Source organism: Thrips palmi, unplaced genomic scaffold (assembly GCF_012932325.1).
Source record: "Thrips palmi isolate BJ-2018 unplaced genomic scaffold, TpBJ-2018v1 HiC_scaffold_8, whole genome shotgun sequence".
NCBI lineage: Eukaryota > Metazoa > Arthropoda > Insecta > Thysanoptera > Thripidae > Thrips > Thrips palmi.
In genome coordinates this window covers 4,672,996-4,696,731 of record NW_023144635.1, presented here as the reverse complement: position 1 = coordinate 4,696,731, position 23,736 = coordinate 4,672,996, and the positions used below count along the sequence as shown (strand labels likewise).

The window sequence follows — 23,736 nt, the reverse complement described above, 5'->3', positions numbered from 1 at the left end:
AGGGCCATCCATTTCTCATTATTTCGTTAGTCTTTTGTCTCGCGACCGGCGGCCCCTCCCTCCCTCTCGCTCCACTCTTGGTTTTTGTTCCTCTCTCCTTTTTATTCCACCCAAACGGTCCCATCATCCTCTGTCCTCGTCCATCCCTCTCCTTCCTTTTGCCGGCGCCCTTTGGATGTCGCGCTGCTCCGCGAACCGCGCCCGCGAATGGCCACTCGGCGGGACGGCAGGCCGACTCGCAGCACACTGTTTTCGTCGCCCCGTCTCTCTCGCACTCGCGGGGCGCGCCGGGCGAGTCCAGCGGGCCGCAGGGGTGCGAGGGAGACAGCCCGCTCGCTGTGTTCATCACGGCCGCGTGATTATCTCGCCCGGCTGCCCCACATTGTCTGGCGGTCCCCATCTCGCGGCCAGAGACAGCCGTTCTGCGGTCCCTGCCCCACTTTTGGGTGCTTTCGAGTCGACGCGGCGCGACGAGGCGCCTCAGCACGAGCTGTGCTCAGCGCGGTCGCCAACCTGCTGCTGCTGGTGGTGATGCTGGTGGCGGCAGCGGAGGGAAAAGGACCCAAAAGTGGAGACAGAAATTCCACAAAGGCGCAAGACAATGCGAGGCGTTGCTCGTTGCTCGCCCTCCTTTGGGCCGCGCGCTGCGTGTGTTTGTCCCGCTCCACGCCCCGCTACAGGTGGCCGCGAGGAGAGGGCGGCGCCAGGCGGCGCGCTGATTGTGTTTGCCGTGCCGATAAGGCTCCATGCAGCATTTTGTTTGCAATCGAATGGCTGTGGCACCGTGGCGTGCTGGTCCGGCCCGGGGTGGGGCCCGGCCCGGCAAAGCCCGGCAGCGCGGGCCGCCCCTTCCCACCGCGCCACTCGATTTATCGAATGTCGACGATGGCAATATTGCGGCGTTTGAATGGCGGCGCTGCTGGAACGAGTCTCTGGAACGAGTCTCCAGCCGCCTGTCCCAACAAAGCACGCCTCGCGCGGCAAAGCGCGCAGCGCGGCGCCCTGATCGAACATCAAACAGCTTGCCCACTTGCACGTTCCGCGAAGCGAAACTCGAAAACTCCACTCCGTTGCTCTCGCACTGCACCGCGTGCCTCGCCTCGTCTCGCGTCCCAGGCCAGGGCCAGGAGGGGCCCCTGCCAGGTGCGGGGTAGGCCGCCCGCCGCGCGGCCGTGCGTCGCAGCGCACGGGTGGCCTGCTGCCCGGGCGGCCGGCGGCGGCCCTCTCCTCTCGCGTCGGCCAGCGCGACCAGCTAGCTGTAGAGCTAGCTGCAGCCTCGACGGCGGCCTCCCCTCCCCCTCCCCCTGTCGCCGCGATGCCGACTGCCGACAAATCAGCCCTAATTGGCCACGCACAGCTCCGTCTTGATCCACTTCTTGGCGGCGGAGCGGCGGAGCGGCGGACGGGGTGCTTAGGGAAGCGGGACCGACGACGACGACGCCCCGCCGGTAAAATATGATTCCGCCACGGACAGCCGAGGCCAAGGCGCCCCTACTCAAATACGCCCTGGCGCCCGCCGCGCCCCGTCCGGAGCCTTTATACAACGAGGCGCAGCGGTGGCGGCGGAGAGTCCACTTGTGAATATTAATGTTCCCGGAGTGAAGCTCCAAGTGTTTTAGCTGACAAAGAGTACGGCGGCGGCGCCGAGGCGGCGCGGCCTGAAAGCTCCTCTACTTCTCCTCCTCCTCGGCCGCAGCGGGGCTGGCGGGGCTGGCGGGGCTGGCGGGGCGCGCCATCAGCGCCGCCGTGATGTTTACCCCGCTGGAAAAATACTTTCTCCAGCGCGTCGGGCAGGCCGTCATGCGCGAGGAGGAGGCGGGGGCGACGAGGGGCTTACGGCCCAATCCGCGCCGGGGTACCGGTGCGCTGCTGGCGCCGCTGCAGGCGCCCGATAGTGGCGGAGGTGCGTGTTGTCCTGGTGGGGCGTTCTTCGGGGTGCTCTTCAGAGCGCTCTTCGGAGGGTTGCTCTTCAGGCGTTCCACTCCACGGCGGCGGCCGTGTTGCCGGCGCCATGGCGGCGAGGTGGGAACCGGGAACAGAGAACAAGAAGCATTTGCCGGCCTTATCTCTGCGGTAGCGCTGCCGTCGTGCTGCCCCGGCCCGTTTGCGTGCCGGGCTGCCAGGCCCGACACCTCCCCGTTCCGTTCCACCCTCCGGGCGCTCCTTTTTCTATCGACGGGAGCGGCTCCGGCCCGCCGCGGGGCTCGTCCTGCGTCCTGCTTCCCCGCGAGGGCGAGGGGAAGGGAGCCCCGGTCACCAGCGCTGCGCTATGCAGCCCGATTTCTCTTTGTTTTCCCGGCCTGTGTTTCTTGCTCCAGAGCCAGGCTCCAGGCCGAGCCCATCCCGGCTCCAGGCCGAGCGAGGCTCCAGGCGCCGGGCGGGGAGGGATCAGTGCGCCGCACTCCGGGGGATGGATCACCCTCGGCCTCACCGCCTCGCCTTCGCGTGCACACACTCTCACTGAGTGAAAAAGAAAACACGCTGCCGGCGGGCGGCAGCCAGATGAGAAACTTTCATGTGCTCTCGGGGTGTCTCGGTTCGGCGACGTCGCGTGTCGCGTGCGCCGGCAAGGTAAAGACTGCGAGCAGCCCGCCCTGGCGACGCCCTGGCGACGCGGTTCGCGTGGCTTGCGGCGTTGGCGGCACGCACCAGCCAGTCACTCATTTGCATCACCGGCATTCTCCCTCTCTTCGCAGCGCTCGTTTGGGGCGGGGTGGCTCAACTTTTATACGCCGCCCCGCCCCGCCCCGCCCCGCCATTGCGCCGAGGGCTTAATCAGGCGCGCGCCAGCGGAGATCGAAGCTCGGCTGGGCCTGCAGCGGCTGATTGCGGGCGGTGCTCTGTCTCTCTCGCACTCGTGGGGCGTCGCGCCGTGGTGCGAGAGAGACAGAGCGACCCCAGCGCCGTTCGAAGGCAGCCAGCTGATGGGCTTAATTGGCCGCAGTTGGCGGTGCAGCGAGCCAAGGAGGGGTGCAGGCCGGCGGGCAGGGCGGGCCGTGCGGCCTGGCCTGGCCTGGCCGCCTAGCCTAGACGCCCAGCGCCCAGCACGGCCCGGCTAAATCTAAATCGCTCGCCCGATAACTTTGCCTGGCCATAACTCAGGAGGGAAGGCCTAGCGGCCCAGCCCCCCACTGCACGCCGTGTCCCTGTTCCACGGCCTCGCCGCGCCTCGCCGCCGGACTCGGACTTTTGCGGCACCGAATGGCCCCCGGCCCTGACAAAAGGCCCGGCCAAAGGCTTCCCAAAGGCCCCACGGTGTGCCGGACCGGGGCCGCGCCACCAACGCGCAAGTCCGAGGGAATTTTTCCTCGTTTGGGATCGGAGGGGCCCGCGCGGAGTTAATACCACGGCGGTTTGTGGGGACAAAACGCAACCAGTCTGAAGAGGGACGTGAGGCACCTGATCACGGCCTCGCCAGGCGAGTGGGGAGTGGGAGGTTGGGGAGTGGGAGGTTGGGGGCGCAGGGCGGGCAGGCCCCATGTGTTTGGTTTTGGTTTACCAGCCCCGCGGCGTGCCCGCGCCGGGTTAGGGATTAGGGGCTTGATTGCACAAACGAGGGCAGTTAAGCCTCCCCCAAGTTGTCGCCAAAGAGAATGGAGTGAATCGTGCAAGACCGCGAGGAGCTCCAGCTGGGCCTGGGGCGGCGGGGCGAGGCTTATGCCTGCATCGCATCGCGGAGGCTCTTCCCTTCCCAGCCAGGCCAGGGGTGGCACGGCACGGCACGGCACGGGGGCCGGGGGGGGGGCAGTAATAGCTTGATCGCGTTCGTCGTGGAGCTGAGGCGCGGCGGCGCGGCACTGGGGTGGGGGCAGAGGGCGCGGAGCAGCAGAGGATCCACTGGAGGCGTCACGTCGCACCCCAGAAACACCTGTCCATCAGCTTAATGACGCTCTCCGTCTCGCTCCCTCCTGCTCCCCCATGGCCGAGGGCGGCCAGGCCAGCCGGGCCGTGCGCGGCCACTGGCCCCTGGACTCCATCACTCTGGCGCGCCGCTCCGCCGCTCCGTCGTTCTTCCCTCGGCCACGCTCACGCTGCCGGGCTGCTCACGCCACCGGTCTGGACTGCGCCGGTCCGGTTCGCTTTACTGGCTGGAATTTATTTTCCCGAGTCTGGGAAGCCGGGCCGCCCGGGCCGCCCGGGCCGCGCAGCGCACTGCCGAGATTTTTCCTCCCCTCGTTTCCGTCGGGCTGGGCGAGGCCCGCCGCGGCACGCCAATGCGTTGACGGAGAGGAATGGCCCAGTCGGGGGAAGGGGGTGGGGGAGGAGGGGGTTTGGACGTGTTAATTGCGGGGCGGTGGTTGCGGGCCCGACGCCTCCGCGATGGATGTAGTTCGGGTTTGCCGAAGCTGCAAGGCGCAGGGCCACGGCGAAAGTACTGGGGGTAAAAATTGTACTTCAGGGTTTACTTCTTTAAAAGTTCACTCAAGTTAAAACAAATAAGTTTAATTTTTTTTGTGAGTTTTCTGCTTCTTTGATGTGTCCAAAGGTTGGGCAGCAGCAGAGCTATACCGAACTGTGTTTCGTCTCCCCGTCTCTCTTGCAGCTCGACGGGGCGGCCCGCGGAGTGCGAGTGCGAGAGAGACAGAACGACGGCGTTCGGAGTCGGCCTGCCGTGGAGGGGTTGTGTGTTCGAGAGCGGTGGACAAAGGCGCGGCCGGACGGGGAGGCTGGAGTGGCGTGCTGGTCGCGTGGACTGCCCGCCGGCTACAGCTCACAGTGGGGTGGGCCAGAAGACCGGTGGATGCGGCCGAAACTCTAGACGCGTTTTGAGCTCCAGAGTCGCTAAATGGGGCTCGAACCGACTGTGTGACCCCACCAATGGATTGCTCTCCGAACGAGGAACCCATTGGTCGGGTCACACGTTCGGTTCGAGCCCCATTCAGCGACTCTGGAGCTCAAAACACGTCTAGAGTTTTGGCCGCCTCCACCGGTCTTCTGGCCCACTGTGCAGCTACAGCCTCGCGGCCCTCGCGCGTAGATCGATGGTGGATCGGCGATGCGCATTGTCGCGTCGAGTGGCCATCCCCCGGCCATTGTTGTTGTACCGGACTGGCTGGCAGGCAGGCAGGCAGGCAGACAGGAGGGGCGGCTAGCGCCATGGCATGGCAGCCCTCGGCCAAGAGTGCAGTGGGAACTCCATCCCATTTCATTCGCCAGCGCGGTGCTGCGCGGTGCTGCGCAGTGCGTTGTTGTGGCCGGACTGGCGGCTGACAGCCCCTCGAAGTTTGGCGCGCTTGTGGGCTCGAGTAGTTTAGACGGACAAGAAGGATCAGCACGTCCCCTTGCCTTGGGTACAAACGAGCTTTGTTCACTCCTTCTGGTCGCCGCCTCGTTCTGTCCTGCCGTCCCGAGAGTCGTTTTCGCCACTTTGCCTCTCTCGCACTGATGGGGCGTACCCTGTAGGTGTGAGAGAGACAGAGCGACGAAAGCGACTCTCGGAATCTGGTGTGCCGCGGCAAGGCAGCAGCGCCCCGGTGGGCTTCACTCCACCCCGGCCACTCCGCTCCGCTCCGCGCCCCCCGCGGCGCGCGGCGTGCCGTGGTGTACTGTGGTGCTGGCAAACTTGAGCCCATTTGCAACTTGTCAGTCGGCGGGCGAAGGCAAATGCGGAGGCAGGCGCCGTCCTCTCCTCCTCCCTGTCGGACGAGGCGCAGCCCTCTCTGGCCGCCCCGATGCAGAATGACTCGGCGAATCACTTCGATACTATCGAACGGAGAAAAAGAAAAACCCGGGCGCAGAGGCAGGGAGGCGCGCGCATCAAAAGTTGTCCCAGCCTCCTCGGCGCCTCGACGGGCGTTGTTCGCAAAGCCGGAGGGCGCTCCAGTTGGCCGCCAGGTCCGCGGCGGTTAAGCCGGCCGGAGGACCCGGAGCGGGTCGGGTCGGAACGCGGAGCGCGCGCCGTGGACACCGCCTCGCCTCCTTAAACATCTATAAATCCTGGCAAACTCCGGCCATCGCAAACTTGGCGGGCCAATCCGAAATATGCGCGGTATGGCCGAACAGGGAGGCGGCGGGTGGGTCTCCGTCCTGGACTCCGGCACTCCGGTCGAGCGCAAATATGACCGCGGCCCCGCCGCAGATTGTGGAGGAACGGGGCAAGGCGGGGCAAGGCACAGGAACCGCTGGGGAAGGAGAACAAGGCACCTTCCATAAAACGGCGAGTCGTATAACAACCTCCGCGGTGTCGTTCGTGTCGGCCGGAGCCAGGGCGGGCGCAGCAAGGGCGGCCGCACAACAGCCTCAACACCGCCACCACGACGACCACGACGACCACCACCAACACGAACCTCGCGCCGCTTTACGAGGCCAAAGCAACCGCGACGGCGGCGTCCTCATCCTGCTACCCCTGCGCCAGCCCCGCGCGGCGCGCGCCAAACTTGCCGTGTTTTCCGAAATGTAATCGTGCTTTGTCTGTTTCCAGGATGAAGTGGGGCCTGTCCGTGGTGGCGGTGGGCGCGCTGCTCTTCCTGGCCGTGGCGGCCGCCGACGGTGAAGTCTGGGAGGAGGACGACGGCGAGGTGCTGATCCGCAGCGAGCGCGGCGCCAAGACTCGCAGTGAGTGGCCATCAACACCATCAACGCCCTCGTCGTCGTCTCGCATCCATCACCCCTCCCCTTCCCCCGCCAAAGGCCGAAAGGCTCTGTGTCCTGGCGGTCCTGGTCACCGCTTCATTATGCCCGGCGCTGGATTGCCAACACAAGCCGCAGGGGATTCCCCAATCATTCACCCCCCACCCCCACCCCCTTCCCTGCGCCTTTTCTCGCAGTCGAGGGCTTCAATAAATCCGAAACGGGGCCGCGGGGGCCGCGGGGGCCACGGTGGCGTGGCCGGCAAAGCGGGGCAAAGGGACGCGTAATCCGTTTTAATCCGGACTCTCTCTGTCACTGTCTTTGATCTCGTTCTCGTTCTCGTTTTCCAGCTGAGAAAGAGAAAGAAAGGAAATGACGCCTCGCCTCATCCCGCAAAGTAGTGGACCGGCAAGGTGGCGCGGCGTGGCGCGGCAGGGTTCGTCGGGCCGCTCGGTTGTTCGGCCGGTCGCTTCGGCCCTGCCTGTTGTTGTTGCTGTTGTTGTCGTCGTTGTTGTTGAAGTTGGCAAAGAAGGTCCCTTCCCTCTCTCGGCGCTCCCCTTGCCTCTCTGCCAGCTCGTCCTGCCAGTCTGTTGTTTTAGTCGCTGGACGTGGAGCCCCCGCCGCCCCAGCACGCCCCCAAAAGACGACGCGCGCTCCCACACTTTTCGCTCCGCTCGGCCTCCTCCGGCTGGTCAAGCCGTCGCGTCGGCGTCGTCGGTCGTCGCCCGTCCAGGCCCACTTCTCCTCCTCCAGCGTTTGAATCGGTTTAATTAAAGTTCGGTGCTCTCCGGCCGGCCTCTGGGATGGGCCGACCGTGGACGGGCCCTGCCGGCCCTGATGTTGTTGACAACGGAAGCATCCCTGAGTGAGTGTTGGTCGTGTTGGTCCATTCCCACGTCCAAACACAGGGCCGGGATCGGCCGGGCCGGAGCGCAGCGGCTCGCTCGCTGGAGTCTGCTGGAGTCTACTGGAGTGTTGTGTGTACTCGGGGCGCAGTGGGAGCGGCAGCGGCGCGGCCTGGTGGACGGACCGGAACTAATTTCTGCGATCCCTTCTCCCTATTGCTTCCGACTGGGACGGCAGCGTCCGGCTCGGCCGCGGCTCGGCCGAGCGCTGCGCTCCAACTCGGGCAAACGTGGGGGCGTGGGGGCGTGGGGGCGTGGGGGCGTGGGGGTGCTGCTACTGTTCCACCTCCGCCCAGCCCAGCAGCCCCGGCAGCCCCGGCAGCCCCGGGCCGGATATACTTTCCGTCAACTGTCCGTCCCGTCCCGACGCTGCAAAAACTCTCTGCCGGAGTAGCGTCACGACAAGACTTTGATTTCTGTTTTCCGAGCGTGCAGGCACTCCTTCAGCACTCCTCCAGCCAGCGCGCGCGCGCGACGCCTCTTACCCACCATGCGCTCCTCATTATGCTCGGCAGCGAGAGTAACTTATGAGAAACTTACGCGAATAAATTAATCTCGGCGCCGCCTAGGCCGAGGCCTAGGCCGCTTCCCCACCCCCGCCCGGAGGCGGACCGATTCCGCACAGCGGCGTGTCGTCGCCCTGTGTCTCTCTCAGCCTGAGGGAAAGGCCTCGGAGTGCGAGAAGGGCAGAGCGACGAAGTGCTGTCCCGTTCGGAATCAGCCTGCTGAGAAAGTGTAGCCCGGCCCTGCGCCGAGTCCAGGCCGGAGTTCGCAGTGCTCGACGGCTTCTAGGCGTGACGAGCGAAGGGCACCCTTTGGGCGGGGCGGGGCGTAAGAGGGTCGCCTCTAGTGCCTCGGTGACGGCCTGACGGCCGGCAAAAGCAGTTGAGTTCGTACCCGCCGCGGCGCGCCGCCCGCACTGCCTCACTGCTTCACATTCCAGCGCTGTCCGCCCCGCCATGGCGCGGCACTCCACCAGATCAAGTCCCTATCACCGCAGTAGATTGGCCGCCCCCCCCCCCTCCCCCCTCTGGGCCGAAAGCCTGCACTGATTGCGGCCGCGTCGCAGCACTGCCATTACCCTGCAGTCGGCTTACCCCGCCCCGCTGCCCCGAGAATGTCAAAGCTCTTTTGTAGCGGTGCCAATCGCCTCAAGTCTGACTCCGAGCAGTGCCTCGTCGCTCTCGCACTCACGGGGCGCTCTATAGGGGTGCGAGAGGAAGCGAGAGCAGTCCGCAGCATCCCGCGAGCGCGGCGCAATTTCTTCGTTCGCCCTGCGTTCACCCCCGGCAATAGTGTGGCGGAACTGAGTGCTGGCCGGCAGCAGTCACGTGTCGAGACTGTCTCGGCGTTGTTCCCCTTGGTCGCCACTTCGTCGTGCCGTGAATGTTTTACCGGTGGACTGAGCGGGGTGGGCGACCTTATCGGGGCGCGGCGCGCGGCCAGGCCCTGGCCAGGCAGCCCAAGGCATCCCGCCGCAAAGTTCTGAGCGACGTTCCAGGTGCTCTAGCCAGGACGTCCAGGACGTGCACCTCTGTCCTGGAGCCCGGGGCCGGGGCCCGGCGGGGTCGGGTCGGGACAAATCGCCAGCCCAACTTACTCTTCCAGCAGCGGTCCCCGGTCCCTCCGCAACCCAGGGCCAGGGCGCCAGGGCAGGGAAGGCCAGGGCTCCCCGCAGACTGGTTCCGAGAGTCGCTTTCGTCGCTCTGTCTCTCTCGCGAATGTACAGGACGCTCTGCGAGTGCGAGGGAGACAGAGCGACGGAATCAGTGTGCAGGCCGAGCCAGGTGCGACTCAGTGCGGCGGGGTCGCGGGGGGCTGCGAGGAGAGGAGGTGCGGCTAATGCGATTATTACCAGCTTAGAGCATGCGGCACTAGACAGCCACCGGCGGGGCAGGGCGGGGCGGGGAGGTCTGCAGCCCTGGTCCTGCCTTCCCGGCCCAGCCAGGCGCAGGCAGGCGCAGGCACTGCGGGGCGTGCTGCAGCCCCAGCGAGCCCCAGGCTGGAGCACGGCGCTGGAGCACGGCGCTGGAGCACGGCGTGGAGCACGGCGCTGGAGCACGGCGCTGGAGCACGGCGCTGGAGCACGGCGCTGGAGCACGGCGCTGGAGCACGGCGCTGGAGCACGGCGCTGGAGCACGGCGTGGAGTGTGCGGGTCGTCGCGCCCGGGGCAGCTCCAGGACGACGGCACGACGGTCGCCCTCCACCGCCCCGGGGCAGAGGCCGAGGCCGAGGCTCGGCCCCGTGGTGGCGCAGCAGGAACCGCCAGATGGAGGCACCGTCCCGGCTGTTCCAGGCGGACTTTACTTTGTGTGTTTGAACACTGGCGCTGTCTCGCTCGCTCGCTCATTCCAGCCGACTTTGAAGTGACCGTCGCGCTGCCCGTATGGTCAGCAGCAGAGCAGCACTGCGACGACGACGGCGCGACAGCCGCGGCGCTGCGGGGCGGAAATGATTCGTCTATGTAATACAATTAGTGCGGGATAGGCAGGTCTCGGGGCGGCGGCAGCATGCCTCTCATGAAAATTCATGCCCCGCCACGCCACGCCACGCCGAAGAAGAGGGTTGGCGCAGCTTGGGCAGTACAGCGCACACGCCGCGGCCTGGAAGCGCGTAATGAAGATTGTCAGACGGGCTGCACGCTGCCCCTATCGCACGCCCCGCCCCGCCCCGCCCCGCCACAGCCTCCCCTTTGCGGTCTGAATGGACCCTCCCTGCATATGGGATGCGGCCGTGCGACGTGCGGCGTCACTGCTGGAGGAGCACATTTCATGCCATCAGTGCGTACCGCTCCACGTACCGCACCGTGCACAGCCACTGGCACTGGCATGGCATGGCAGTGGCTCGCAGTGCCTCGCAGTGCCTAGCTCTGCACTGCTCCCCTTTGTCACACTGTCCCCTTGGCGAGGCGGGGCGGGGCGGGGTGCGGTTGGTCTGCGAGTGTGGCGGGCGATACTGGCATGGCGATAGCCAGCGGAATGCCGCTCCACTGCTGTGCTGCTGTTGAGTGCGCGATGCCGGTCTGGCGGTGCGATCGTGCACCGCATGATGAAGGGCCTGAGCTTGCCCCGCTTGCCACTGTACTGTGGAGGGCGGGAGGGTCTCGGAGGACAGGTGGCGTATTTTGCACTCCGTTTTCGCTCCGAAGATCGCCCCACAGCTTCACCCCTCCCCGAAGGCCGCTCGAAGCCTCGCCCTCCCGAAAACGGCGCACCCGCACAGAGAGGGACAGCGCGACTCCAACGCGGGGCGGGACGGGCACGGGACGGGGCCGCTAGTGCTTCCCGGTTCCGCGGTTCGGCCGCCCCACCTCCGACTTGGGAAACGCGTTTGGCAGTGACGCGGTGGACGAGGTGCCTCGCAGCTTCGGTCTTATTTCACTGGCGTCTCATCCTCGCGGCTCGCGCCAGCCTCGCGCCCGCCTCGCGCCTTCCCGTCGAGTTCCTTCAATCCGCCTTAACTTTGGCTCTGCCGCTGTGCCGCCACGCCGCTCCGCCTCGCCCGCGACACATAATCCCTGTCACCCCGCCTTTCCCTTCGGGCCGCGGGCCCTCGTGCCTTCGGGGGCTCCTGCCTGGCTCCTGCTCGGGGAAGTTCTCCGGGAGGTCCGGGAGGGAGGGTCAGACAGCTTCACCTTTCTCGTGCGAACGCCCCCGGGCTCCAGCGGTGTGCTGACTGGCGCCGGAGCGGCTGCAGTCAGCAGGAATTTGGAAGGTGGCACCCTGGCCGTGCCCTGGCCGTGGCGCCGCGCGTACCCCGTTTACGACTCAGCGGCAAAGTTCCGTCCCGCCTCGGTCCCCGTGCCCGTCCCCGGGCCCGTGCCCGCACGCTGCCTGTTTGCCCCCCGCAGTTTTCCGCTTTTCCGACGTCGGGCTGCGGAGGGACCGGGCAGGGTGAACCGCTCCGGTTGAAAAACCAACAAGCCAAAACTGCTAGCTTAGCCCCCCCCCCTCTCTCTGGACTCGGGGAGGTGCGCCATGCCGTATGCTGTTTGCGTCGTGCGCTACTGCACCGCGAAAAACATGCGAGTGCCGAGTCACGTCCTGTGCCGCGTGCCACGCCGCAGTGCTGGTTGAGGGATCTAGGGACTCCTCAGTGTTTCAGTGACGTCATTGCCATTCTTGAATTTGTACTTGTGTTTGTTGTCTGACGCCACCGTGCGGTGCTGTTGCAGACGACCCCTGCCGCTACGCCAAGGGCGCGTGGTCCGAGTGCGACACCAAGTCCAACACCCGCACCAGGACGCTGACGCTCAAGAAGGGCGACGCGGCCACCTGCGAACAGACCAAGACCATCCAGAAGAAGTGCAAGAAGGGTGAGCGTCCAGCGGCCTCGGCCACGCGACGTCGCCCAGACTCTCCACGCCACCATTCAGGGGAGGGGCAGGGGAGGGTGCTCTGAATGCTGCAACGGGTGCCCCGGACTGCCCCGGACTGGCGATCTCCATGCTCGCCGTGCACGTTGGCAGTGTGGCTGCTAGCTGACTCCGAACAGTGGTTTCGTCCTCGCCGCTGTGTCTGTCGCCACTCCAGGGGTGCGAGAGAGACAGATGGAAGAAGCGCTGCTCGGACTGCGGCGCTGCGGCGCGGCCACCCCTTTTTATTCCCCCGCAGCGCGCTGACTACCACGATTCTCGAGTGGCTCGTCGCCTCGCTCGTCGCGGCGCCGTCCCCCTGCATGCAGGCAGCATGCCGTCCACGCCGAGGTCCGCGTGGGCCAGAAGAACGGTGGAGGCGCCATAACTCTAGACGCGTTTTGAACTCCAGAGTCGCTAAATGGCACTTGAACCGAACGTGTGACCCCACCAATGGATACTTTCGAAGATTTCTTTCGAAATGGAAAGGTGGATATTCAGTTGCGGGACCTAAACGTTTCTCTCAGTGCATCAATCTCAAACTAACGGGACGAGCCATGTGGTGAAAGGGATGGAGTGGGGAGGGGGGCAGTTTGGGCAGCTCCGTTGAAAGGTGCAACGCCCTGGCCGGCCGAAGTCAGTGAAAGACCGCGCCGGCGGTAGGCAAAAAGTCCGAGCGGGGCGGGGCGGGGCGTGGCCGGGCGGGTCGTCACAGATTCAATCCTCGGCCCTTCGCGAGGCGGGGCGGGGCGGGGCGGGGCGGGGCGGGGCGGGGCGACGTGACGGGAGTGCCAAACGAGGCCCAAACCGAAGGGCCCGCGGCCGAAGGGCCTGGACCAGCCTGGAGCAGGTCGTGTGTCGCCCAGAGCAGGGCCGGAGCCTCGCCAGAGCCAGATGGCGCTCCAAAGGGCACCATGCCATTCAACAGAGCGCACCGCGAGTCACTCCTCACGCGTCGCCGCGCCACCCGCGAGAGGGCAGGACGGGGAAGACCAAGAGGGGCAGGGGGGCCTCGACCTGGCCGCGGTCTACTAGTGCGCCAGGCTGGTGGCGTTGCTGCAGCAGCGCGCGGGCTGTACGCACAACGCGTCGCAACGAGGAACACGGTGGCCATGGCGGTCACTGGGGCCCAGTCAGCCCGGCCTCAAGTTCATGTCCCCGCCACAGCGTGGCTCTGATCGGGGTCGGCCAGCACACTGCTCGGCCATCCCGGATTCCAGCACGCCCGGCACGCCCCGTGAGTGCGAGAGAGACAGAGCGACGAAAGCGCTGTTCGGAGTCAGCCTGCTGGCCGACCAGCCTCAGCCGCTGTGTCTCGTCTTGAGTCCGCGGCCGTCAATGAGAAAATGGAGCGCTTCCCTATTAGGGCGCCAAGACAAGACGCGGGTCGCTGGGAGGGGGGAGGGGGGAGGGGGGGACCAGCGGCCACCAAGGGGCCACCAGGGGCCGTCGAGCCCCGGAAGGGCGCACGGAGCATGCCGTATCGACAAGTCCTTGCTGGCGTCGTCGCGAGCTTGCTGGCTTCTTTTGATGTCCATGCACCCGTGGAGGACTCTTGGCCCGTTGTGCAGTCTCGTGTGTTATTGGCAGTCCGGCGTGCATTGCATAACTTGGGCATGCGCGGAGTCGGTCCCAGAAACACTGTCGTTTTCCCGAGCGAGCTGACTGGCCAGACGCAGAAAGGCGCGTTTCTGCCCCAGCCTGCCTCTTGTTCCAGGTCCGAGGCAAGGCCCGTGAGTCGGAGCGCTCGTCTGCCTTGGCATGTTGCATTGGCGGCGCTGCACTGGTCGCTCTGCGTTGCACTGCAAGTCAAGTGGCTCTACGTTGCACGTTGCGTGTGGTGTTGCAGCCTGCCGCTATGACAAGGGACCCTGGGGCGAGTGCACGAGCGGGCGCATGGCGCGCACGGACGCACTGCGGCCCAACTCGGACCCGTCCTGCGAGCAGGCCCGCCAGATCACCAAGCGGTGCAAACCCAAGGGCCAGAAGAAGGCCAAAGGTGAGTTGCCGGCCACTTGCCGCAGCAGACTCATTCAGAGAGTCGTTTTCGGCGCTCTGTCTCTTTCGCACCTACGAGTGTGAGAGAGACAGGGCGACGAAAACGACTCTCTGAATCAGTCAGCGGTTGCCGGCTCGACACTAGACACGTCATGTCGGTCGGCGCCGCGGAGGTAGGCGACCCAAGCCGCACGGGGGGAGTCCAAGGCAGTTGGGTTGCCTACTCTCGCGGCGCTCCTCTCGGTCCATCCGTCGGAGAGCGTCGGAAATGTTTCTCTTCTGGAGATGCCGGTCGCTTCATAAAATTGAGTGGTCAAGTCCTTGAGATGATGGTTTTGTTTTGCTTTCAGGCACCCGTCGCAACAAGCAGTAAACTTCCAGCAGCCGCAGCGTCCAGCAACTTGAGCAGCATCATTCATCTCGCTAGCTGAACTCTCCCATCATGTTCTCCATATTTATTTTTATTTATCAATCGTAAATGTCTTTACTGCTATACTGGAATTTTTGGGGTTTTTACTTTTCCTAAATTCATTTCTCCAGTCAATACATAGTGTTTCTTGAATACTTGTTTGAAATTTAAGAACTTTAGACTTCATAGCTTTAAGATACTGTATTCTGTAATTTTGTCTATGGCATTGCACAATACTCAACAATTGTAGAATCTCTTGCAAAGTCGTTGTGTCAAATAGATGTTAGAGAACCCTCATTTATTTTGCTCCTCTCCTTTCTTCAGTTACTTATATGAAAGTGTTCATTTGGTTTAAAACTAATTATTTAAACGTTTGCCTTTTTTACTTAACAAGACTGCAAACGTAATGGTTGATAGTCAACATTCATATTAATCAGCAGTGTTCTCATTAGAATCAATGCATTTACATAATCATCTAGACATAAATATGTAATAACCGTTCAAAGTATTTGTCCCCACTTTAGAATTTATCCAAGTTCAGAATCTCAAACATATTACTGTAGGGGATATAGTGATGTTAAACTTAGTTTGCATTCATGTTACATAGATTGTCTTTTGAATTACTGAAGCTGCATTTTCCAGGTCAAGCGAGCCATCTCACATGCCGCTTTTGAAAAAAAAATGTTGTTTTTGAGATTTCTTGTATTTTACAAGTACATGCATTTGCAACATGGAATGACACCATTATCCCCCCACACACACTCTGTTGTGCATTTTTGTGCAACATCCAAAGCACATGTAAGCAGCCCCTTACTGGTTTAAATTTGCATTTGCTTTCTGCTCGCATCGCAGTAGATGTTTCTCTCATATCAGTTCATCAAGTTGCATCTCTCATCCAACCGAATCATTTTAGGTTACAGATATAAATTAGCTAGAATGTCATTCCATTTTCTAGAATTTGTAACAGTGTAATGTTATCTGACTGATTTAAGTTCAATACGTTGTATAAAACAAAAACCGAGTATTCAACTGCAAACCATATTTATTCCTTAAAAAAGTATCAAAAAATTTTAACTACCTTCCCCATAAATTGAAAACATCAGTAAACAATAGGAAAAAAATTATAAAATACAATAACATTTATGACAGTTTCATAGTACTTGAAAAGTTCTGAGCGAGGAGACAGTGGTTGGTGTCCTTTAACTGGTCCAGACTGTAACAAAGAACAATCAAGCAGTGTACCAAGTAATTCTTTAAGAAATAAAATAGAATATGAAATTCTGAATGTCTCAACAAACCTTTTGTTTTCTTCTTCCACAACATTTATTGATTCCTCCAGATCACGAAGACACCCTGCAGTGTTGACACAATTATCTATGATTTCTGAAGGAATGCAGAAAGTCTCTCCGAGTTCATTTAGACTCTCTCCAACTTTATCTAATGACAGAAAACAAAGCTTTACTCATCAAAAAGATCCATAGATCGTAACTTCATTTTTGTGTGGGCCTTACCAAATTTCTGCATATCTTTAATGGGCTTAACCTGTGTACATCTTAGAGAATTCATTCGGCTCTGAGCACATGCTGATATTGCTTGCAGTGGAACACATTGCCTCATAATAGTTTCATCTAAAGGAAAACAATTTGATACATTTGGGTAAATGAAACCAGCTTATCACACATGGAATTGTAATAAATAGGCAAGTACCTAATAAGCGTGGGAAACTACATGCCATATGGCAAGAAAGCAGCAAAAAGTGAAGCTCATCCAGTTTCGTGTGTTCCTTTTCTTTCTGAATTTTTATCCTGACACTTTCCTGCAGGAGAATTGATAACTGCTCCTGAAAAATAAAAACGGACCGGTGCAGAGGCAACTCCCAGCAGGGACGAAACCGCCATAATACCGGAACGAGAAACCACCGGAGGGAAGTGCCAGAAGGGGATTGGGGGGGGGGACGAAAACAAACACGCCACCACTCCGCAGGGCCGCAGCGCGCACTCACGGCAATGTCACGGCGACTGTTGACGGCGCTCATCTCCACCCTGCGCTTTGAGGCCAAGGTGGTGATGTAGCTGTTGAAGACGGAGTCCAGCTGCTCCTGCTGCTCCTCGGCGTGCCTGCGGCTGGCCGAGGAAGAGGAGCCGACGGCGGAGACCGTGGGGATCGCCGGCATGGCAAACACCGGGGCCGAGTGGCCAGGCAGCGTGCCGGCCGCCAAGGACATGCGGCGCGAGTTGACATTCGTGTTCCTCAGAGCCGGGGGAGGGACCCGGGGAACCGAGAAGCTGTCCAGGTTGTCGTTGACGTCCACCTTCCTCTTGTTGTTGTGGTTCATCGCGACCGAGTTCGACGGGGCAACGGGCACCGGCACTGCTCACTGCAGCCACTGGTAAGACTGGCACTGGCACTGACTGACTGACCACCTGACCACACCACACGAGGGAGTGGGACGGAGAGAGGGAGAAAGACGGAGCGAGAGCTCGGCCGGGCGGCCGGGCTGGTCAGAGGAATGACCCGACGAGGGCAATGATCCATTGAGTGGGAACGAGGAACTTGTTCAGCCGTTAGTGGCGACTTCTTCGATTTATCAACAATCATATCCCCCCCCCCTCCGTTTTCTCAATCTACCCCGGCCCCCTTCAAAAACTTGCATCTACTCCGCGGAGCTCTTTCGCGTTTGGCGGGAACGAAGTCACGTGGTCTGCCGCCAGCGCCAGGCAGTTGTTTCCCCCCACCACTCACCCCCCTCCCCTCCCCCCGCCACCTCGTCTTGTTGTTGTTGTCCATTCCTTGTTTATTTTTATGAGGTAGCTATGTGGCTTGGGCTTGGCGGGTGTGAAGCGGCTTGGTTAGAAGGGTACCTTGACTGTTAGCGGCAAAACTTTCTAATCATCAATTGAATTTCTCCTCAATTTTTGCTCGGGCCGGGAAGGTTTGTGTGCTTTTGGTTTTGTCTTGAGATTTGATTTGCATTGCTCGCGTCGGCAAAACACCTGTTAGTTCATCCCGAGTGATGTCCTCCGTGCCACACCCATACCCATGTCATGATGTACCCGTTTAGCTCGAATCTGTTTGTGATTTGGCCAGAGATTCCTGTTTTTCTATTAGATAAGCATAACATACGCTCTTTGGACCGATCTCTCTTTCCTAACGGAATCTTCTATCTCTTGCTGGTCTGATAGGTGCTCTGCTCTCAGCAGTTTACTTGTAGGAAATTTCCAATTATTCTACCTTTTACTGTTGTGCCTAGTTGAATCGAAAGTTGAGACAGTATCTCTTTCAATTGTTTCTGTAGGAAATGAGTCAATAATTTTGTGAGATGGAACTAATTTTTCGTTCTTTTGCTTTCAGAATATGCTGTGAGCTGGTAGATCATGTCTTATTACGGAAACCAAGACGATTTTAGAAACCCATCTATTTTCGAAGACAGGAACGATTACTTGAAGAATCCTTTCTTTACCAAGCACGAGCCCGGTGACTTTTCCCCTTTCTACACTGCTATTGGAATTTGCACTGTGATTGGAATTGCTCTGATCGCTTTGAACGTCTTCTTCTGCTGCTGCTCTAAGCACAAGGACTACTGGACTGATTCTAACACAGGTACATTTTTCTCACTCAACTCCAATGTTTAGTAATAATGATTTCTCTTTTACTAATGACTTTCTCTGCCCTTAGGAAATCGCTGGATCCTTCCTATCTGGTCGAAAACTCCTCACTTGCAGCCTCCTCTGGACTACACAGAGTTGGACAAGAGCTGGCTTCCTGTTGTTGAGCCTGTAGAGCCATTTGAACCAATCTACGAAGAGCGATTGCCTACAGTTTATCTTGAACTGCAGAAGAGGGAAAGTGACATTTAACCCTTTGTTTTTCATTTATAGACATTTCACTCTCCTTTTTTGTGAGAAAAAAGTAAAAATGGTTTTCCACGTGTTTTATCCAGCTTTAGCCATCTTGGTTCTCTTCATGGCAGTATTGATAATGTTGATGTTACGTTTTGGGTCAAAGTGGTGCAAACTACGCCACACTGCTAAGCCTCCAGAATATGATTGGGAAGACAAAACTTATGAGCAAAAGGTATCTTACGCCTGACATTCGGACCAGTCTGCTAGAGGGAGTACTAGCAGACTGGCTGACATCGAGGCTCAATAACTTTTGCCTTAATTACTTTTGTGGAAAAGTTATAGCCCATCAATCTAGTTGTAGGAACCACACTTGGTCTGTAATTAAGATGCCACTACACCAATCATAATCATCTAGAGCTGCTTCAATTTTCACATCTGTGCCTTATACATTTTTTTCATTAACTGTAAACATATTGCTGTTCAGGAAGGGAGTGCGCTTCAAAGTTCTAGTTCTAGGACTGCAGTCCTTTTTTTTAAATTCTCTTTAATAAAAAATGGGATGCTTGTTAGTTTTGCAGTTTTATATGCATGTAATGTATAGTTTTATCTAGCAACATATATTCTGATGGAAGAATGTTTCTTTCGAGTTTGTGAGATTGCCTCTGATATTTTGAGGCAAAATTAAGTATGTGAATGTGTTCAATTTTAACTTTTGTTAATACTACTTTACTGAACTGTTTCTGTATTAGAATTGTTACCATTATTCCGTCCTGGGCTACTAAGAAAGTGTAGACACTTATCTACTTAATACTGTACCCTTTACTCCTTTTCTGTAAAAGATAGTACTTACGGTATGTTTTATTGTACTCTATTTTGATACTGTATTTGTACCCTTGATGCTGCTCATCTTAAGATTTTTCACCCTTGACTCCCTTGACTTGCATTTCATTCTGTTTCATATTTAGAACATTGTTTCTTTTAAGATCTCATTGGGCTCCTTTTGTTTAAGGCCATAATGATACTGCTATGGGTAGCATTACCTTGAGGCATGTGACCAATGCTCTTTCACTTCATACCCTTTTATTTGTGTGCATAGGTTTGCCATATATTTTATGTAAATACATGCACATTTTTTAATGTGAAGAATTGTACTGAAAGGTTAATTGTGTCGAGCTATTTAAGAGTGCTGGTATCATATTAACATAATGTTTACCTTAGGTAATATTTGTCGTTCAGCTTTTGCTTTTTTTCTCTTTGTTTGGTTTTTTATAAACAAATATTTTTTACAAACTTAATCATACTTTGTCACCCATAAATTTAGGCACCAAGATTTGTGGTGGCACCAGTATTGATAGGGTAATGATGGGCATGTTCCATTGAATGAATTTATATCTAACCATTAAGTTTTCAAATTATGTTTTAGCCTAGAATCTCATTTTCCGTCCTTTGACAAATATAAATTTTAATTAGATTAGAGAGCATATTTTGACTGTTGTCAATACTTTCTCATGATAGAGAAGTTTGGACATCTTCCATTGTCGTGTATGACTAAAACCCTGGATTCATGATTTTTTGAACAATTCTTGATAGACTGAAAAAGTGCCTTCATTTGATTACTCATAAAAATTTGGGCACAGATTTCTGACACATTTTGTATCTCAGAGTTTTGTAAACCATCCCCAGAATCTTTCATATCAATTTGACACAGTAATTTTTATGTAATAAAAAGAAATGGCAAATTTTTAGAAAAATATGTCGTGTGTGTTGTTTTTTAATTACCCTTTCACATCGGTTACCTTGTTTTGAGTTGGCAGACACTTTTTTCAACTTGCCTCATAAATGTTTGAAAACTTTTAAAAAGGTCATTAAAAATTTAGGCACAAAGAAATGGACCAATAGGCACTGTCATTATCCACCTCCGCGTACCGTAGGGAAGGCCGCAACTTCTGCGCATTGCGGGGGCGGTGGACTTAACTGTCCGCGGAGCCAAACTTACTCACACAAACTCGGATTGTACCTGGAAAATAAAAGAAAAAAATCCTGTAAATTGGCAAAACGTATAGCTCAACCGACGGGTAAAATCACTCACACTGCCCATTATTTGAGTCAGTGGCAGTGCTGCTTTCTAGCCCCGCGGTGCGCCAACAGTCAAACGAGCCGTGGCAAGGCAAGGCAAGGCGGCTCGCGGTGTCGCGGTCGCGGGGTCCATCGTTCGTCCAGCGTCCAGGTCCTCGGCACGCCGACGGCACCGCGCGTCACGTCGCCACGAGCACGCGCCTGCAGAGCGATTCCGAACTTGGCTTTCGGCCTCTCTGTCTCGCTCGCACTCATGGGGCGTTCCATGGCGGGTGCGAGAGAGACAGCGCGACTAGACGCCGAGCGGAATCAGTCTGCTGCGCTCCGCCTCGCTTTATGGCGTCGCCTTTCCTCGCCGATTTGCCGGCACGCGTTGCCTGCCGTGCCTGCTTTGCCTGCCCTGCGCACTCTCGCGTCGCTCTGGCGTCGCTGGCAGGCCGGACACTGCACGCGACGCGACGCCGAGTGCAGCAAGCGACTGCAGCAGCGAAAACTACCCCAGTAGAACACAAAACGCGCCAACGACAAAAAAAACCGCCAACAAATTTTTCAAAATTTATGTTTAGGCTGCGGATCCAGATTCAAGACAGTAAACTTTTCTCACTGGCGGGTGACACTCTGCCTTTGCCGCTGGTCTTCACGCCCTGCACTCGACGAGCTGCAGCTGCTGCACCCTCCACTCCACGGCCTCGGTGACGGTGTCGGCGTGCCTCCGATTGCGGCGGGCGCTGCGGCCTGCCGATCCGCCGGGGAGGGGCGGGGCAGGATCGTCGCCATGGTCCATGCTCGCGGATAAGGGCACGGGGGGCAGCGGAGCCTGACGCGGCCGCGTGCGTACCCGCGCGCGTGTGTGTGTGTGTGTGTGTGTGTGTGTGTGTGCGCGCGTCCCGGCCGGACTGAGTAGCCGACCCGCAAGTGGGCCGAATCATCCACCTGCCCCGCCGCCGTCCTCCTCCCTTTCACCCCCCTCCCCGCCCCCCTCGCCGGCCAGGCAGCCGCGGGCCGCGGTTTGTATAGTATATAGCGTGGGGCCCGTGCGGGCCAGCCTTTGTTGGAGTCTCGGTGACATCTCGGTGACTCACTTGGAGTCCGTCGTCCGTCCGCCCTGCACCGGCCTGCACCGCGTCGCGTCGCACCGGCCTCGCGCAGCCCTCGCGCAGCCCGCCCTCCCCGCGGAGAGGCTAGAGTCATGTGTGCGGACTAGTGGACCAGTGCGTCGCCAGGACACCCAGGACACCCAGGACACCCAGCAGCACCATGAGCCAGAAGCGGCGGGGCCCACAGTGCCAAGGCAAGTCCGCCGGGACGTCGACGGCCAGGGCCCAGGCCAGGGCGGACACCTCGGCGTCGAACGCCTCGCCTTCAGCCTCGCCGCCCCGACGGAGGGGTCCCCAGTGCCAAGTGTGCCTTGCAGTCTGCAGCGTTGTGCTGGTGTCCGCCTATAGCACGCCGCTGTGCCTCGGTGATGGACTCGAAGTGCTAAACTCGGCGACGTCCTCCCTTCGGGCTTCGGGCCGACCCCGTTGGCTCCGATTGCACCCGAAGCCCGAAGAACTAGAGAAAGGATGGAGTGAACAAATGACTCCCTCCCCTCCCTCTGTGTCGTGTGTCCGCTGCTCGTCCATTCGGCTAAACGGCGTAATCCGGATCGCCCATCGCGGCTCATGGCGCGGCGGAGAAGCTGGGGCATGGCAGTGGGCATGGCAGTGGGCATGGCAGAGGGATCCCCCTCCCCCTCCCCCACCCCGCCACGCCCTCCCCGTCACGCTCGCGTTCCCCCCGCTGGGTCCCGTACGTTACTAGGTCACCCAGTTTCCGGGGGAGTTTTGCCAAAACACGGCAAAAACGACCGGGAAAGGCCAAGGCAGGCCGAGGCAGGCCAAGGATGGAAGGGCGATCTGCGTGCCAAGCCCGTTGTCTTCGCTTTCGCGGTGCTCCGGGAAAAGCGTTACAGTTTGTCACAAGGCAGCCAAGCCAGTCAAACCGAATCGCGAAAACTGCCGGAATCGGTGTCGAGTACTGTGAAACGAGTTCATGGTGGCTGGGTGTAGAGCTGGGTGCTGCGAGCGCCCGCCGGGTAGGCAACCGTGCGGCCGTCGCGCTCCGCAGAGCAGCGGGTGGCCCACCCTCTCGTCCACAGGCTGAATCCTGCCGAGCGATTCGGAGGACTCGTCTCGTCGCCCTGACTCTGTCGCACGCCTGGGGCTCTGCGTACGGGTGCGAGAGAGACAGAGCGTTGAATCGCTCGTCTGGTTCCTTCGGATTCCTTGCGGCGACGCGCCCGCCGTCCCGCCTCGTCGGTTCCGACAGTGACGAGCTCCCCTGCGGTAAAGTAACGCATTGCATTCCTTTGTGCAGCGTGTGGCTGGCTGCGTGGCCTGCCCGTCTGGAGGATGCCTGGACCGCCACTGCTGCTGCTGCTGCCGCTGGCCGTGCTGCTGCAGGCTGGAGCCTCGTCAGCGCAGCAACGCCTCCAGCCCGCCCATTCAGCCCCCGGCCTGTTCCTGGACTCTGGCAGTTTGGGTGACTTCCGCGACCGCGACCGCGCCGCCAGCCCCACCCCGTACCCGAGCCCGGACCCCAGGGCCGCGCCCCGCACCGCCGCCAGCGCAGGGGCGGCGACGGGGACCACGCCGCTGAGCTCCACGAGGAGCACCCTGGAGACGCCCTGCTCGGAGTCGCCGCCCGTCCCCGAGGGGTACCACTTCCAGGACGAGGCGTACCGGGGGGCGCGCGGCCGGATGCAGGCCTACGCCGCCCAGCGGCCCCTGAGCCCCCTGCGGGGCCTGCCCCTCGCCCCCGTGCTGCCGCCGCCCTTCGCCCCGGGGCCCCCCTACCCGTACGCGTCCCCGCGCTCGGACGACTTGGGGGCCCTGGCGGACGACCCGCTGTCGCTGCGCGAGGCCGTGGACGGCACGGACATGCTGGCGCGGCCGCCGGCCTCGCGCAGGGGCTACTACGGCCACGAGGTGGGCTACGGCGGCTCGTACTTGTGAGTAGAACACCTCGCCTCGCGCAGCACGTTGTTGACCGACGGGACAACCAACATGGACTAACTGCTTTTTGGCACCACAGCCCCATCGGCCTGGACCCGCTGACCATCCTGGCCGGCCTGGCGTTCCTGGCCTTCATCATCCAGACCCTGTACCTGCTGCTGTACAAGCACTACGGGCTGGGGCTGGGCGTCGGCGCGAGCGCCGGGGTGGGCCTGGGGCCGCTGTCCGCCGACCGCCACCAGCGGCGCGACGACCACCGCGACGACGAGCAGCACGCCTGGGCCAACGCCCTCGCCAGCCGCATCGACGCCACCGCCAGCGCCTTCGTGAGTGCCGTCTCTGTCGCCCCGCGGCAAAGAAATCCAAGCCGAATCCAAAACCTCCCTTTTCGATGTTGCAGGGAAACGGCACCGCACCCAACGGCAGCGCCCCGACGGCGGAGGACAGCAGCGGCCTGGCCTCGGCGACGGAGAGGGAGAAGGGCGCCGAGGGGCAGGCCGACGGCGACCTTGGCGTCGGCGCGGAGGGGCGGCAGGTGCGGCGGCAGACGGGGCTGGCCAAGCCCAAGGGGCTGTCGCCGCTCGA

At 59.8% G+C, this 23,736-nt stretch overlaps 4 protein-coding genes across 4 annotated transcripts in view; 3 read left to right on the top strand and 1 right to left on the bottom strand.

Annotated features, from left to right (window-relative positions):
- The window catches only part of LOC117653590, a 33,214-nt gene extending 17,680 nt beyond the window's left edge, over positions 1-15,534 (top strand). Inside the window, exons 2-5 of the mRNA XM_034399379.1 lie at positions 6,422-6,555; positions 11,651-11,791; positions 13,680-13,829; positions 14,179-15,534. Of these exons, the coding sequence (XP_034255270.1) occupies positions 6,423-6,555; positions 11,651-11,791; positions 13,680-13,829; positions 14,179-14,201 (447 nt within the window). The 5' untranslated portion in view covers position 6,422 and the 3' untranslated portion in view covers positions 14,202-15,534. The remainder of the gene's footprint in view (positions 1-6,421; positions 6,556-11,650; positions 11,792-13,679; positions 13,830-14,178) is intronic.
- Positions 15,260-16,717, bottom strand: LOC117653589. The gene is made up of 5 exons (XM_034399378.1): positions 16,240-16,717; positions 15,945-16,077; positions 15,749-15,865; positions 15,536-15,674; positions 15,260-15,450 (listed from the first exon to the last, which is right to left on the bottom strand). The coding sequence occupies exons 1-5, from the start codon at positions 16,570-16,572 to the stop codon at positions 15,378-15,380; spliced, it is 795 nt and encodes a 264-aa protein (XP_034255269.1). The 5' UTR covers positions 16,573-16,717; the 3' UTR covers positions 15,260-15,377.
- Positions 16,718-17,014: 297 nt separating this feature from the next.
- LOC117653821 lies at positions 17,015-18,121 on the top strand. The gene is made up of 3 exons (XM_034399760.1): positions 17,015-17,169; positions 17,589-17,837; positions 17,913-18,121. Exons 2-3 carry the CDS (start codon positions 17,612-17,614, stop codon positions 18,092-18,094), a joined length of 408 nt encoding a protein of 135 aa, XP_034255651.1. The 5' UTR covers positions 17,015-17,169; positions 17,589-17,611; the 3' UTR covers positions 18,095-18,121.
- Positions 18,116-19,832, top strand: LOC117653822. The gene has a single exon (XM_034399761.1). The coding sequence runs from the start codon at positions 18,153-18,155 to the stop codon at positions 18,324-18,326; it is 174 nt and encodes a 57-aa protein (XP_034255652.1). The 5' UTR covers positions 18,116-18,152; the 3' UTR covers positions 18,327-19,832.
- The last annotated feature ends 3,904 nt before the right edge of the window (positions 19,833-23,736 follow it).